Source organism: Salvelinus alpinus, chromosome 8 (genome assembly GCF_045679555.1).
Source record: "Salvelinus alpinus chromosome 8, SLU_Salpinus.1, whole genome shotgun sequence".
Lineage (NCBI taxonomy): Eukaryota > Metazoa > Chordata > Actinopteri > Salmoniformes > Salmonidae > Salvelinus > Salvelinus alpinus.
The window spans coordinates 42428430-42445432 of NC_092093.1; the positions used below are offsets into that span (position 1 = coordinate 42428430).

The window sequence follows — 17003 nt, forward strand, 5'->3', positions numbered from 1 at the left end:
AGAGACTGAAAAACAGCTTCTATCTCAAGGCCATCAGACTGTTAAACAGCCATCACTAACATTGAGTGGCTGCGGCCAACATACTGACTCAAATTTCTAGCCACTTTAATAATTACAAATTGGATGTAATAAATGTATCACTGGTCACTTTAAACAATGCCACTTTATATGTTTACATACCCTACATTACTCATCTCATATGTATATACTGTACTCTATGCCATCTACTGCATCTTGCCTACGCCGCACGGCCTATGTTTCTCAAACTAGACACTCTAATATACTTGTCCTCTTGCTCAGTTGTGCACCGGGGCCTCCCACTCCTCCTTTCTATTCTGGTTAGAGCCAGTTTGCGCTGTTCTATAAAGGGAGTATTACACAGTGTTGTACGAGATCTTCAGTTTCTTGGCTATTTCTTGCATGGAATAGCCTTCATTTCTCAGAACAAGAATAGACTGATGAGTTTCAGAAGAAAGTGCTTTGCTTCTGGCCATTTTGAGCCTGTAATCGAACCCAGAAATGCTGATGCTCACATTAAAATATACAAGGTGGGCTGTTTCTTGTTCAAGCAAAAGATAACGCTTTCAAATGACGAAAGTTCGCCAAGACGCAGAGCTACATATATACTTGTCCCTATGAATGACTGCTACCCTATCGCCACGGCCAGACGGCCTTGGTTTCTGTAGATAAGAAAAGGCTGGAGTGGTAGTTTCATTTGGAGAACTAAAATCATTGGGTTTAAGCCAGGTTTCAGTTTCATATGAAAATATGAATACAGTGTTTTTTCACTTGCGCCGGCTGTCGGTTATACAGCTATTTAGACTCATTTTTAGCTGGATTAACTAGGCTACTTTTCAATTCGCTAGTCAGAAAAGTCTGCCGAGCCCTCCCCTTTAGAATGAACGATATGCATCTTCTAGCGACCTATTGATAGGACAGGCACCTGACCGTCACAAAGTGAGCGATGACAAGGAACACTGCTGGTTTAACAGTCTGCCATATGTCCCGCCTCTTGGTACCTGGGTGTGTGTGTTGTGGTCATGGTCAAATTTCTTTACACGGGGGGAGAGAGCATACATTTGCAAGTCCTATATAATGTGAGTGAATTTGCACGTCCCATATAATATAACTATGATTCGGAATCCACTTTCCTGGCACATTTCTTTTCTTTTGCGTGCAGTGTCCTACATTAACGATGGCCCGCTGGCCGAGAAGGGTGCAATTGTGGCCTGCAATTCGGGGCGTTCCTGTATGTGGGCATTCCTGCGGGGGAACCCCCCCGAGCAAAAATAAGCGCATGTCGACTTTATTTTAGGGAAAGTTATTTACAAAAGTAAACCTTCGATAGTGAACATACTAGCAATATGCTGGCTACTGTTGATGGCCTGCAGAAAGAAGGCCACAAAAAGACCTAACATTTGTCTTGGCTAGCCTACTTTAGCCATGTAGATATCTCTTGGAACAGTTGTCTTAAAGGAGCAGCGACCCATTTGAAAATGTTCTCAAAATGACATGCTTTAGAAAGAAAAATGAATGCAATTAATAGAATGCAGTTCTAAAGAATGAAGTAATGACTTGCATTGCTAAATTATATTACACAGCTTTTTAATACATATCATTATAACCAAATGTAGCCTATTAATTGCTGAATATAGAGAGAAGATAGGCAACCCTGTTCCGGGAGTGCAGCAGGGTTTTGTCCCAGCTAGGAACCACATTGAGCTACTTAGTTAATGCGTCAGTTCAGTGATTGCCTAAATTCAACACACCTGGTCTTCCAGGGTTGCCTACCTCTGCTATAGATCCTGCATTTAAGAACCACACCTTGTCCAGGCCAGTAGAAATTCTGTTCGGGCCAGTCGAGTTTTGACCGACTGGGCCAGTGAGAAAAGTTAATGTTGGACTCTGGCGTGTTTCATATGCAGCCAGGTATCGAACTGACTGAATAAAGTTGATCTCATATAGCCTTTCCATTCATAAATCATACAACGTAGTTATATATTCATGGTATCGCATATAAAGCAAAGATCTCGTTTTTATTTTCGATATGAAGTCCATCAGGACTTGCCAGACAGTGGTGTTAAAGTGAGCGACTCATCAGTAGCCTACTGAATTGCATCGGTAAGAGCTGTTCATTTGGCTCCCTAATTTGCATCCTGGTAGGCTTTTTGCCAATTAATCTGCAGATAAATTATGAAAACATTAGATGACGATGGTGAATCCTCCTCACTGCAGGAACAATATGTAGGCTGGTGGAGAGAGAGCCTCACTCTGGTCCAAAATATGGATTTTTTTTTAAAGCTAATGATACTTATATGATATTTTCAAAGATATTGATCTGGGTCTAGTGATTTAATGAAAAGGTTGACAATACGAGTAGTCTGTGTAGTTAAGGCCATGATTAACACCTGCTTCATTTTTCAATCAGTCCTGTATGGCAGGTAGCTGAGAAAATGCCTCTTAAAAGGAAGGCCCACCGCATTCCAAATGAAAATGTCCCTGTGTTTTATATCATATTGTACAACAGCTGATGAAACTAACACTTTCAAAGTGAAAATGTGTCATCAGTGTTATTTCCTGATAGTTGCAGGTTGAAAATACAAGCTAGCATTTGAATGTACCAGAGACCACCAAAATAGTGCCTGTTCTGCAACGACAACAAAATGCCCAGGGGAGCCAGGCTGGCTACTTTTTCTATTTGGCTGGGTACTCCATGTGCTTGTGGAAAACACTGTCAATCATTGCATATGAACTACTTACTATTTAGATATCTTACATTCAATAAACCAATCTTGACATGGATAGCTGCCAGATTGACAGAGGTATTCAGGGGAGTTAAAGGAACATAAATTAAGTGATTTACATTAACCACACTACGGGACATAATATGCTTTCCATGTCCTCTGTTGCTAATTATGACAGGGAGGACTGGAGCACTACCAGGCCGACAGTCAGTCTCTATTGGTTTTGATCAGGTCCTCAGTAAATAACAAATGCCATATACTCTCTAGGAGTATTCTGTTAACCACACGATCACGTTTTTTTAAACATTTAGATTGTTTGACGAACCCTTCTTGCGCTCTCTCCCATTCACTCCCTCTCCCAGTGTTTGCCACCTGTACCTACTCCAGCCTCCTGTTCGTGTGTTTCCTGCACGATGTAAAGAACGTCCTGAAGATGTACCGTCTGAGCTCGGGGGAGGAGCTCAGGACCTTCCCCCTGGACGTGGGCTCTGTGGTGGGCTTCACCGGACGCAAGAGGGACTCTGAGATCTTCTACTACTTCACCTCCTTCCTCTCGCCAGGTAGGCTATCAAAGACCAGGGCTCAATACTGCGAATAATGCACTCACATTTGTGCAACACCTATTCTTAATTGGTCGCTAGGGTGCCAGTGGGGGGGGGGGGGGGGTTGTTTTTGTTCATGTTAGTTTTTGGTTCAATGTGATTTTCTTACCTACATGTATTCAAACACAATGGATATGCAGAACAGGTAGCCTATTTAAAACGTTTTTTTTCTGAAGTTGAATCTTTGCGATTCGCTATTGTCGTCATGCACTGTTTGAATATGCATTTCTAAAAACATCCCAAAAAAACGTCTCAGTTAAATGTTGACTAAAGAGTAGGCCTACCTGGCAGAATGATATCATGATGATTTGTTTCAATGACAGGGCATTTGTTTTGGAAACTCCGCCATCACATGTAGCCTAGCCTACACTGTACAGTACAAAAACACTGCTAGCCAAACACAACGTGTTCTTGGACGCTCCGGCCCAAAAATCTTTTGATTGTTCCCAGACCTCAAATGTGCTTTAACCTGGGCTGCGTCTCAATGGGCTGCGTCTCAATCCACCACATCCGCCGATATCGTCCTTCCACATCTGTGGTGCAAGGTGGCAGAGCTAGAGCAGTGTTTATCAGACCATAAGACATCCTGAAAATCGGTCTTCTCTCAAAAACGTCAGGAGCGTCCGAAAGGTTTGGCCGACAAACTATTATGAACACTATTGAAAGCTGACTCTCACGAACACAATGGTTTTCCATTTTGCCCACAAGACTTCCCTGGCCAGTTAAAAAAATGAATGGAACTACAGTGCATTCGGACAGTATTCAGACCCCTTGACATTTCCACATTTTGTTACGTTACAGCCTTATTCTAAAATGTATTAAATCGTTTTTTCCCCCCTCATCAATCTACACACAATACCCCATAATGCAAAGCAAAAACTGGTTTTTAGAATAGTTGTAATAAAATAAATTGAAATCACATTTATACAAGTATTCAGACTCTTTACTCAGTACTTTGTTGAAGGACCTTTGGCAGCGCGACTACAGTCTTGAGTCTTCTTGGGTATGATGCTACAAGCTTGGCACACCTGTATTTGGGGAGTTTCTCCCATTCTTCTCTGCAGATCTTCTCAAGCTCTGTCAGGTTGGATGGGGAGTGTCGCTGCACAGCTATTGTCCGTGCTCTGGCTGGGCCACTCAAAGACATTCAGAGACTTGTCCCGAAGCCACTCCTGTGTTGTCTTGACTGTGTGCTTCGGGTCGTTTTTCTGTTGGAAGGTGAACCGTCACCCCGGTCTGAGGTCATGAGTGCTCTGGAGCAGGTTTTCATCATCTTTCCCTCGATCCTGACTAGTGTCCCACTTCCTGCCGCTGAAAAACATTCCCACAGCACGATGCTGCCACCACCATGCTTCCCCGTAAGGATGGTGCCAGGTTTATTCCACACGTGACGCTTGGCATTCAGGCCAAATAGTTCAATATTAGTTTCATCAGACCAGAGAATCTTGTTTCTCATGTTCTGATAGTCCTTTAGGTGCCTTTTGGCAAACTCCAAGCGGGCTGTTATGTGCCATTAACTGAGGAGTGGCTTCCGTCTGACCACTCCACCATGAAGGCCTGATTTGGTGGAGTGCTGCAGAGATGGTTGTCCTTCTGGATGGTTCTCCCATCTCTACAGAGGAACTCTGGAGCTCTGTCAGAGGGACTATCCGTTTCTTGGTCACCTCCCTGACCAAGGCTCTTCTACCCCGATTGCTCAGTTTGGACAGGCGGCCAGCTCTAAGAAGAGTCTTGGTGTTTCCAAACTTCTCCCATTTAAGAATGATGGAGGCCACTGTATTCTTTGGAACCTTCAATGCAGCAGAAATGTTGTGGTACCCTTCCCCAGATCTTTTCCTCGACACAATCCCGTCTCGGAGCTCTGCGTACAATTCCTTCAACATCATGGTTTGGTTTTTGCTCTGACGTCAACTGTGGGACCTTATATAGACAGGTGTTTGCCTTTCCAAATCATGTCCAATCAAATGAATTTACCCCATCTCAAGGATGATCAATGGAAACAGGATCCACCTGAGCTCAATTTAGAGTCTCATAGCAAAAGGTCTGAATACTATTTCTGTTTTTTACATTTAATAAATTAGCAAACATTTCTAAAAACCTGTTTTCACTTTGTCATTATGGCGAATTTCATGTAGATTGATGTGGGGGAAAAGTAGATGGATCCATTTTAAAATAAGGCTGTGACTTAACAAAATGTGGGAAAGGTAAAGGGGTCTGAATGCACTATATATATGGAGATAGTTTAGTAGCTAAAATAAGGGGATAAATGCATGTAAAAAAAAAAAATGTAAAATGTAAATTTTTCCTGGTCTTTCTTATACTGTATCTCTCAGATATAGGACAGACACTTCAGGACAAACTTCCATTCGATTTTTGGGAGGACTGTATGTTGTTCCATGTAGTGAAACTGTTATTCAATGCATTTCTATTGGCTAATACCAGTAATGCCAAATCCAATATTTCCATTCCATATTTTTTGTATCTATTCTTTTGATCCCTTAAGAGTTCTTAAAATTCAAAATCAAATATCTAAATGATGCTTGGTATGACCATCTTAAAACAATTCCATATGTTAGCTTATGTCCCCCCCCCCCAGCTAAAAACTCTGAAACCTAGAAAAACAAAACCAGGAAAACGTAATTTAGCAAAAGAGAAAACTGCTTTCATAGTGTACTACAACAGTAGAGTGACTTCAAAATCGCTAACAATAACACCCTTTATATCAAATTTAAAAAATGGTTTGTCATTTTTAGCCTGGTTCGGAAGGAATCCAGGCACATTATGGGACACAGGTCAGGACATTATCGCTGCGCAACGGCACAAAATTGGTGCGACCAAATCATGTGCTGGTGCCGTCAACTGAAAGAGTTGGTGCCACCAGTGAATCAGACACAGACAGACAAAAAAACACACACACACACACCCTGTGGTGGGCTTCAGCGGATGCAAGAAGGACTCTGAGATCTTCTACTACAGAGTGACGCAGCGGTCTAAGGCACTGCATCTCAGTGCTAGAGGCGTCACTACAGACCCTGGTTCGATACCAGGCTGTATCACAACCGGCTGTGATTGGGAGTCCCATAGGGCGGCGCACAATTGGCCCAGCGTTGTTAGGGTTTGGCCGAGGTAGGCCGCCATTGTAAATAAGAATTTGTTCTTAACTGACTTGCCTAGCTAAATAAAGGTCAAATAAAATAAATAAATAAAATGCTGCTTCACCTCCTTCCTTGCGCCACGTAGGCTATCATATTGCACACATTCTGAGTTAGAGACCGATACACATGCATACACGCAGACAGATGTTCTACTACTTCACCTCTTTCCTCTTGCCAGATACCCCCCCCCCACCACACACACACACACACTTTCTACTATTTCACCCCCTTCCTCTCTCTTGTCTCTTGTTATGTACAAATGTCATTCAGATGTGATTTTTTCTACAAATAAACAGAATCTGAAAAATATAACATGACCTGTCCCTCCTCTCTGTTCCGTCCAGCCGTTATCTATCACTGTGACCTGACCAAGGAGCCCCTGCATCCCCACGTGTTCCGGGAAGTCACTGTCAAAGGCTTTGACCCCTCTGACTACCAGACCACTCAGGTGAGATACCTACCGTATTACATGTACATGATGACCCTTCAAAGGATGGTATCCTTTTACACACTGTACCAATGAAAAAGAAAGTGGATTTAATTGACCAACATTTCGGCTAAAGATTAAATGTTGGTCAAATATATCCACCCGAAGGAGAGATGAGTGTGCAGCTTTTTCCTTTGTGTAGTGTATCTTCTGTTAGTCAGCACCTCACCTAAAGGGTGTGTTCTTTATTTTATTTACTTTGTGCTTTTCTTTACTAACACAAATCACCAGAATTGACTGATTGGATGTGTGTGGTTTGTCACTTCAACAAACCTCTGTGTATACACGGAGTGTGCAAAACATTAGGAACACCTAATATTGCATTGCACCCCGTTTTGCCCTCAGAACAGCCTCAATTCGTCGAGGCATGGACTACAAGGTGTTGAAAGCGTTCAAGTTAGCTGGATGTCCTTTGGGCGGTTGACCATTCTTGATACGCACGGGAAACTCTTGAGTGTGAAAAACCCAGCAGCGTTGCAGTTCTGAATGGCACACATACACAATCCATGTCTCAATTGTTTCATAGCTTAAAATCCTTCTTTAACCTTTCTCTTACCCTTCTACACTGATTGAAGTGGATTCATGGGATCCAATAAGGGATCATAGCGTTCTCCTGGATTTACCTGGTCAATCTGTCATGGAAAGAGGATGTTTTCTGCACTCAGTGTGTATCTGTTTCCAGGTATTCTACCCCAGTAAGGATGGCACAGAGATCCCCATGTTTATTGTCCATAAGAAGGGCCTGAAGCTGGACGGCTCTCACCCAGCCTTCCTCTACGGCTACGGAGGGTTCAACATCTCCATCACTCCCAGCTACAGGTACAACCACAAGTCACACTGCTAGCTACAGGTGAAACCAGAAGTCATACTGTTAGCCACAGGTCAAACCACAAGTCAGACTGATATCTACAGGTACAACCACAAGTAATACCTGTGTTTCCCATAAGCGCCGTTCGTCGGCTAAATTGACAATAACAGACTCATTGCTGTGCTGGCTACTTTTCTCACTTCATTAAGATGGTCATACCAAAATATGTAAAAAATTATTTGATACAATTTTGAATTTGGGCTTCATTACTATAGCCCATAGAAATGCGTTGAATAACACATTCATAAATGTAAAAAGAGGCCGTCTCTATAAAAAATTCAATAAGGTTTTAAAGTGTCTGTTCTATATCTAGGAGTGATATGTGACCCATTGTAAATTGATGGGTCATGTGAAAGAAATGCTATAACCACCCCTTAGCCACATCTAGCTAAGTAGATGGGTCTCTATTGTTTAGACCTGTTCGCATGTTCATGAAATACAATAGATGGCAGTCATCACCCCCAGACACACCTGGCTAACTTGATGGGTCATGTAGTCATCTGCTGAAGTGGAGTCTTTTGTTTAGACATGTAAGTTAGCAAGCTAGCGAAACAATGAATCATAAATCCCAACCCATACGGTACTAGCAATACAAACTGATTGTCATAGCCAGCCACCATGCATGAAATGCTGTATGAATCTGCAGGTAGCTAACGCTAACCAACTATGTTCGATGTTAGCTAGCTAGCTAATATTAGGCTATAAATAGCAATGCAAATATATTTCTGCAATACGAATAATATTACTACACAGGTCATACACGTAACATTAGCTAGCAAGCTAACGTTAGCTAGCTAGCTAACAGTACGCCATAACTTTGCAATGAAAAAGAGTTTCTGACGAAAGTAGGAAATTCCACAGATTTCAAAACTCAGTCTAATTCTTCCATGAGAACAACACTGTTGATCATTGTTTATTCCCCATTACTGTCATCAGAAGACTACAATGTCTGGTTCAAGTATATATTTTTTTACCTAAATCGGGGATTTCCTCATTGTCTCATAAAATTTTTATTTTTAGAGAGTGTCAGCATGGCACGGTCGTCCTCCAGAAAGTAGTCCATCACAACTTTTTCCCACTGATCTTTGTCGATAGCGTCTGCTAAATTCAGGGCAGCAATGTTGTTGAGAGCAGTAGCAAGACTTGCAGTTCTCCATATCTTTCAAAACAGCCACGGTAGCAAGGATTATCTACACATATGAGAAGCTCATGTTAAAGACAGAAGATGCTACATGGCAGACCAATCTGAACTCATCTCTCGGCATGTCCAGCCCATCCATTCTCTCAGCCAATCATGGCTAGCGGGAAGGTTCCTGACTTTTTCGTTGGCTAAACCAACTAGGTATGTAATTTAACAATTGTATTCGCACATGTTCCAGAAGGCATTTCTGCCCAAAAGCACATTTTGATTTAAAAAAAAAAAATTGTAAAAAAGCCTCTCCTGTGAGGTAGTAACGTGTGACATACACCTAGGTTCTTGAAACGGGTCACATATAATAAAGCTCAGGAAATATTTGGTTGTTGTTGGCAGAAAACTACTTCCATACTTCCATTCATTTTTAAAACCAGTACCGGGTTACCTTCAGACAAGTTCTGTGAGGGTTGTAAGAGCAAAACAGAGTACACCATTTTGTTTGTGAGAGTCTCATCTTTCCTTAGTGGCCAAATCGCTCGGCAATACAGACGTTTTTGTGAGAAGACCGATTTTTGGGATTCCTGCTGGTCTGGCAAACAGAGCTGTAGCTCTGCCACTTTCCACGGCAGATGCGGAAGGCCGATATAGGCGGATTGAGTCGCAGCCCATGCAAAAAAAAAAAGGACAGATTTTGTTCATTAGATTGTCGCATGGGTGCTTCAATAGACTCTTAATGAAAATATATTTTTATAGGCCTACTGATTTGATTAGTATTGACAATGGAGTAGTTAAAAGCTGCTGTATGTGTATCAAAGCACATGATTAGCACCTGCTTCATTCTTCAATCATACCTGTAGGTCTATTCATGGCCGCCTGACTTTGTATAAAATTGGAGGTGCACAATCTGGCAGGGGTCTGGGGGTCCTCCCCTGAAAATGCTAGCATTTTTAAAACCATTTTCCTACAATTCTATATTAGTTCTCAACAGGGAATCTATGTTTACTTGACAGAACACAACCCTTTTTCTTAGGTTTTACCACAACAAACTAAATTGAAAGAGCAGGCTAGAGTTAATATTTGCCATAATAAATGTAGTAAAAGGGTAGACAAGTCTACTTTTTCTGACTAGATTAGTAGTCTACCACCTTCCCTCAAAGTCCTACCCACAGTGATTTTTTATTTATTTTTTATTATTTATTTTAAAATTATTATTATTATAATTTTTTTAAATTTTATCCCCTTTTCTCCCCAATTTTTCGTGGTATCCAATCGCTAGTAATTACTATCTTGTCTCATCGCTACAACTCCCGTACGGGCTCGGGAGAGACGAAGGTCGAAAGCCATGCGTCCTCCGAAGCACAACCCAACCAAGCCGCACTGCTTCTTAACACAGCGCGCCTCCAACCCGGAAGCCAGCCGCACCAATGTGTCGGAGGAAACACCGTGCACCCGCCCCCCTCGGTTAGCGCGCACTGCGCCCGGCCCGCCACAGGAGTCGCTGGAGGGCGATGAGACAAGGATATCCCTACCGGCCAAACCCTCCCTAACCCGGACGACGCTATGCCAATTGTGCGTCGCCCCACGGACCTCCTGGTCGCGGCCGGCTGCGACAGAGCCTGGGCGCGAACCCAGAGACTCTGGTGGCGCAGCTAGCACTGCGATGCAGTGCTCTAGACTGCGCCACCCGGGAGTCCTCACAGTGATTTATTGACAGGTCTGAAACCCTACCAAATCTGTGACTCACAAATGTCCTGCCCCCTCCCACCCACAGCAATTGATTGACAGGCCAAACTGTTAAAAGGTTGGTTGACCCAAATTACAAAATGACACAATGGTTTCCTTACCCTAAAAGGCGGCTGCGTGGTCCATCCGACGTCTGCATTGGCCGTGCAGCATTTACGGCGATATGACCTTCACAGAGCTGATTTGAAGGAAATTGTCAAGGAAGTGAGTTTGTGTTTATACTGGACATTCCGCCCCCATCTACCGTCAACCAATCATGTCAATGCGGAGCTATATGGAGCCCTCCGCATTGTTATAACATTTGGGAGGTGTACGGCGATGCGGTACGGAGCTCAATTTGGCCTCTGCATGCCTCTGGAGACTCCGCAATTGCGTCACACCCTCCATACGGAGCCTCCGACCACATTTTCAGATCAAGCATAAACCGGCGAACACATAAATGTTCAGTCATTTGAATTGGAAAGTCACGTTTTTCTGTTCTATACCTCAACTCATTTTACCAATCTGGTAGCTAAAGTTGTGAAAGTATTCCATTTAGCTGTGTATTTTCGGATGGAATCAAGGCATTAGAATGAACCAGAGGCCACCAAATTAGAGCTTGTTCTGCAATCTTTTCCCCCTAGAACTCACTGGTTGGCTACTTTGTCTATTTGGCTGGCATACTGGGAGCTACGGGTACAACCACAAGTCACACTGCTGGGCCACACATTTCATGAAGCTCCCGACGAACAGTTCTTGTGCTGACGTTGCTCCCAGAGGCAGTTTAAAACTCGGTAGTGAGTGCTGCAACTGATGACAGATGATTGTATCTGCGCTACGCACTTCGTCACTCGATGGTCCCTTTCTGTGGCCTACCAGAAATAGCTGAATCCACTAGTTTGAAGGGGTGTCCACATACAACATTTTGGTTAATCGTTCAGCACTACCTTGACTACTACAGATGTATTGTTGACATTTAAGGCTGTTTAAGGTAGCATTATTTGCAAGCAATGTTTACATTTAGCGTCTTTTTGAAGGAGTATCATATCTTGGCCCTTCTACACAGTGCTTTCTATCTACCTTGACTTGTTTAGACAGAGTAAATTAAGTAACAGGATGTTAAATGTTGTTTTTTTCAGTGTGTCGCGGCTGATCTTCGTCCGACACATGGGAGGAGTCCTGGCGGTAGCCAACATCAGAGGAGGAGGGGAGTATGGAGAGACCTGGCACAAAGGTAACACAGACACAGGTTGCCAGTCACTTGAGAGAAGAGGACTCCAGTTATAAATTCCAGACCTGCCAACATGCACTCATTTTGCCTACCAACTACGCAATTCTCTGTCCACGTACGCAGGTACGAGATCCGAGTTAAAAGTACGCAGAAATTAATAGGGCCTGATTTTTCATAGAATTTTTTACATTTTAATAAAAAGTAAATCCACTGAGTAAATCTAACATCCCAATTCTCGAGCTGCAACACACAGACATGTACGGAGTTTGTGTCAACGGACATGGAGATTAATACATCATTATTCGACGTAGCTATCCCGTCTGCCCAGCCTCCTGTTTGATGTGATGCTGAGTTTGCCGACTGTCAGCTGTACGTAAACACATGGACAAATCCCTTTTTGACTTTGTGTGTTGTGGAAAGGTTGTTGTTTAATTGTTTCAAGCTAACGCTAGCAAACATAAGATGGACATTCAGTGGGCTCTAAAGTGCCAGCAGTTCACTCGCATTTGCTAGTGAAAGAAATGAAATGCAAATACGAAAAGTAACTGGTCGCATTTGTGTGAGTGTGATATACATTTAATTCTGCGTCCCGTTAGTTGTATTTTCCACGTAACATTACGAGGATCACGCAACCTGATAGACTGTAACTGTAATTATGAGCCACATCACAAAAAGCATTACAAAAGTATAATAAAAAATAAGTTGGGAGTTTAGAAGACTGCGCGATGAAGAATGAATGAGTGTCTGGTATTAGCTATAGAAGCGATGCTTCTAATATGCCTTTGCACTAGATTTGAGATTTTATCAATTAAAAAATCTGAAATGATGTATGCGCTGCAAAGAAATCCAATAGGCACCTTTACCTAGGCTGAAACACCGGACTCTTCCAGCAAACAGTGGTCAGATTCCCTTCGCGGTAGTCTACTAAACAGTGTTCAGATTCCCTTTGCGGTAGTCTACTGAACAGTGGTCAGATTCCCTTTGCGGTAGTCTACTAAACAGTGGTCAGATTCCCTTTGCGGTAGTCTACTGAACAGTGTTCAGATTCCCTTTGCGGTAGTCTACTGAACAGCGTTCAGATTCCCTTTGCGGTAGTCTACTGAACAGCGTTCAGATTCCCTTTGCGGTAGTCTACTGAACAGCGTTCAGATTCCCTTTGCGGTAGTCTACTGAACAGTGTTCAGATTCCCTTTGCGGTAGTCTACTAAACAGTGTTCAGATTCCCTTTGCGGTAGTCTACTGAACAGCGTTCAGATTCCCTTTGCGGTAGTCTACTAAACAGTGTTCAGATTCCCTTTGCGGTAGTCTACTAAACAGTGTTCAGATTCCCTTTGCGGTAGTCTACTGAACAGTGTTCAGATTCCCTTTGCGGTAGTCTACTAAACAGTGTTCAGATTCCCTTTGCGGTAGTCTACTGAACAGTGTTCAGATTCCCTTTGCGGTAGTCTACTGAACAGTGGTCAGATTCCCTTTGCGGTAGTCTACTAAACAGCGTTCAGATTCCCTTTGCGGTAGTCTACTAAACAGTGTTCAAATTCCCTTTGCGGTAGTCTACTAAACAGTGTTCAGATTCCCTTTGCGGTAGTCTACTAAACAGCGTTCAAATTCCCTTTGCGGTAGTCTACTAAACAGCGTTCAGATTCCCTTTGCGGTAGTCTACTAAACAGCGTTCAAATTCCCTTTGCGGTAGTCTACTAAACAGCGTTCAGATTCCCTTTGCGGTAGTCTACTGAACAGCGTTCAGATTCCCTTTGCGGTAGTCTACTGAACAGCGTTCAGATTCCCTTTGCGGTAGTCTACTGAACAGTGTTCAGATTCCCTTCGCGGTAGTCTACTGAACAGTGTTCAGATTCCCTTTGCGGTAGTCTGCTGAACAGCGTTCAGATTCCATTTGCGGTAGTCTACTAAACAGTGTTCAGATTCCCTTTGCGGTAGTCTACTAAACAGTGTTCAGATTCCCTTTGCGGTAGTCTACTAAACAGTGTTCAGATTCCCTTTGCGGTAGTCTACTAAACAGTGTTCAGATTCCCTTTGCGGTAGTCTACTAAACAGTGTTCAGATTCCCTTTGCGGTAGTCTACTAAACAGTGTTCAGATTCCCTTTGCGGTAGTCTACTAAACAGTGTTCAGATTCCCTTTGCGGTAGTCTACTAAACAGTGTTCAGATTCCCTTTGCGGTAGTCTACTAAACAGTGTTCAGATTCCCTTTGCGGTAGTCTACTAAACAGTGGTCAGATTCCCTTTGCGGTAGTCTACTAAACAGCGTTCAGATTCCCTTTGCGGTAGTCTACTAAACAGTGTTCAGATTCCCTTTGCGGTAGTCTACTAAACAGCGTTCAAATTCCCTTTGCGGTAGTCTACTAAACAGTGTTCAGATTCCCTTTGCGGTAGCCTACTGAACATCGGTCAGATTCCCTTTGCGGAAGCCTACTGAACAGTGGTCATGTTCCCTTTGCGGTAGTCTACCGAACAGCATTCAGATTCCCTTTGCAGTAGCCTACTGAACAGTGGTCAGATTCCCTTTGCGGTAGTCTACTGAACAGCGTTCAGATTCCCTTCGCGGTAGTCTACTGAACAGTGTTCAGATTCCCTTTGCGGTAGTCTACTGAACAGCGGTCAGATTCCCTTTGCGGTAGTCTACTGAACAGTGTTCAGATTCCCTTTGCGGTAGTCTACTGAACAGCGGTCAGATTCCCTTTGCGGTAGTCTACCGAACAGCGTTCAGATTCCCTTTGCGGTAGTCTACCGAACAGCATTCAGATTCCCTTTGCAGTAGTCTACTGAACAGCGGTCAGATTCCCTTTGCGGTAGTCTACTGAACAGTGTTCAGATTCCCTTTGCGGTAGTCTACTAAACAGTGGTCATGTTCCCTTTGCGGTAGTCTACCGAACAGCATTCAGATTCCCTTTGCAGTAGCCTACTGAACAGTGGTCAGATTCCCTTTGCGGTAGTCTACTGAACAGTGGTCAGATTCCCTTTGCGGTAGTCTACCGAACAGCATTCAGATTCCCTTTGCGGTAGTCTACTGAACAGTGGTCAGATTCCCTTTGCGCTAGCCTACTTAAGCTCTGTGTAGCCAGTTTGCTGTCTGTGTCGATGCAATCATTTGTTTTTGTTTTTTCAAAATGATTTTGTTTTTGTGTTGATTAGAAACCATGTCTAAAAAGACAACACTTGTGAGCTGGCCCTAGTGATTGGCCCTGTTTGAGAGGTGACAAGCTTTCCTCTACTATAGAGACTTGGGGGCATGTGCTAAGAAAAACGTTATAGATAATTATCTCCATTCTACACTGTACACGTAATAGAATAAACATACAGGCAATCTGTGCTAATTCCACAAAACATATATTTATTTGATATGTTCTGTAAAATGTTTTGTAAATACCTTTGCAGAGGACTGAACCAGGTGTGATTCATAATGTTTGTCTAAGCACATGTGCTGATGAAAAACAAGTAAGCGTAGGTCCCATGCAATAACAAAATGAGCAGCTAATTTAGCAAATCATTGTTACTGCAGCCAGTCAGTAAAGCTATGTCAGACGATGAGAGTGAGGGAACTGAGAGAGACAGACAGAGCAGCAGCAGCAGTAACCCCGAACCCAACAAAGTAGAGTGCATGTGCCTCAAAGCTCCTGGTATCGAGGAAGGAAAAGTGGTCATGCTTGATGCAATCCAAGCTATCATATCATGCATTTTGTACTTTTTGCAAGTATGATGTTGACATCAGTCATCAAGGAAGCTCAGGTAAGTGCTTTCATATAAGGATGCTAAATGATTTGATCCTAAGATATACAGTTGAAGTCGGAAGTTTACATACACTTAGGTTGGAGTCATTAAAACTCGTTTTTCAACCACTCCACACATTTCTTGTTGACAAACTATACAGTCGTGGCCAAAAGTTTTGAGAATGACACAAATATTAGTTTTCACAAAGTCTGCTGTCAGTTTGTATGACGGCAATTTGCATATACTCCAGAATGTTATGAAGAGTGATCAGATGAATTGCAATGTCCCTCTTTGCCATGCAAATGAACTGAATCCCCCAAAAACATTTCCACTGCATTTCAGCCCTGCCACAAAAAGGACCAGCTGACATCATGTCAGTGATTCTCTCGTTAACACAGTTGTGAGTGTTGACGAGGACAAGGCTGGAGATCACTCTGTCATGCTGATTGAGTTCGAATAACAGACTGCAAGCTTCAAAAGAAGGGTGGTGCTTGGAATCATTGTTCTTCCTCTGTCAACCATGGTAAACACGTGCTGTCATCATTGCTTTGCACAAAAAGGGCTTCACAGGCAAGGATATTGGTGCCAGTAAGATTGCACCTAAATCAACCATTTATCAGATCATCAAGAACCTCAAAGAGAGCAGTTCAATTGTTGTGAAGAAGGCTTCAGGACGCCCAAGAAAGTCCAGCAAGCGCCAGGACCATCTCCTAAAGTTGATTCAGCTGCGGGATCGGGGCACCACCAGTACAGAGCTTGCTCAGGAATGGCAGCAGGCAGGTGTGAGTGCATCTGCACACAAAGTGAGGCAAAGACTTTTGGAGGATGGCCTGGTGTCAAGAAGGGCAGCAAAGAAGCCACTTCTCTCCAGGAAAAACATCAGGGACAGACTGATATTCTGCAAAAGGTACAGGGATTGGACTGCCGAGGACTGGGGTAAAGTCATTTTCTCTGATGAATCCCCTTTCCGATTGTTTGGGGCATCCGGAAAAAAGCTTGTCCGGAGAAGACAAGGTGAGTGCTACCATCAGTCCTGTATCATGCCAACAGTAATGCATCCTGAGACCATTCATGTGTGGAGTTGCTTCTCAGCCAAGGGAGTGGGCTCACTCACAATTTTGCCTAAAAACACAGCCATGAATAAAGAATGGTACCAACACATCCTCCGAGAGCAACTTCTCCCAACCATCCAGGAACAGTTTGGTGACAAACAATGCCCTTCCCAGCATGATGGAGCACCTTGCCATAAGGCAAAAGTGATAACTAAGTGGCTCGGGGAACAAAACATCGATATTTTGGGTCCATGGCCAGAAAACTCCCCAGACCTTAATCCC

General features: G+C 43.2%; 1 protein-coding gene across 1 annotated transcript in view; it reads left to right on the forward strand.

Annotated features, from left to right (window-relative positions):
• The window catches only part of LOC139583174 (prolyl endopeptidase-like), a 60529-nt gene that overhangs the window by 29389 nt on the left and 14137 nt on the right, over positions 1-17003 (forward strand). The window contains exons 9-12 of the mRNA XM_071413986.1: positions 3107-3304; positions 6846-6949; positions 7671-7807; positions 11853-11947. Of these exons, the coding sequence (XP_071270087.1) occupies positions 3107-3304; positions 6846-6949; positions 7671-7807; positions 11853-11947 (534 nt within the window). The remainder of the gene's footprint in view (positions 1-3106; positions 3305-6845; positions 6950-7670; positions 7808-11852; positions 11948-17003) is intronic.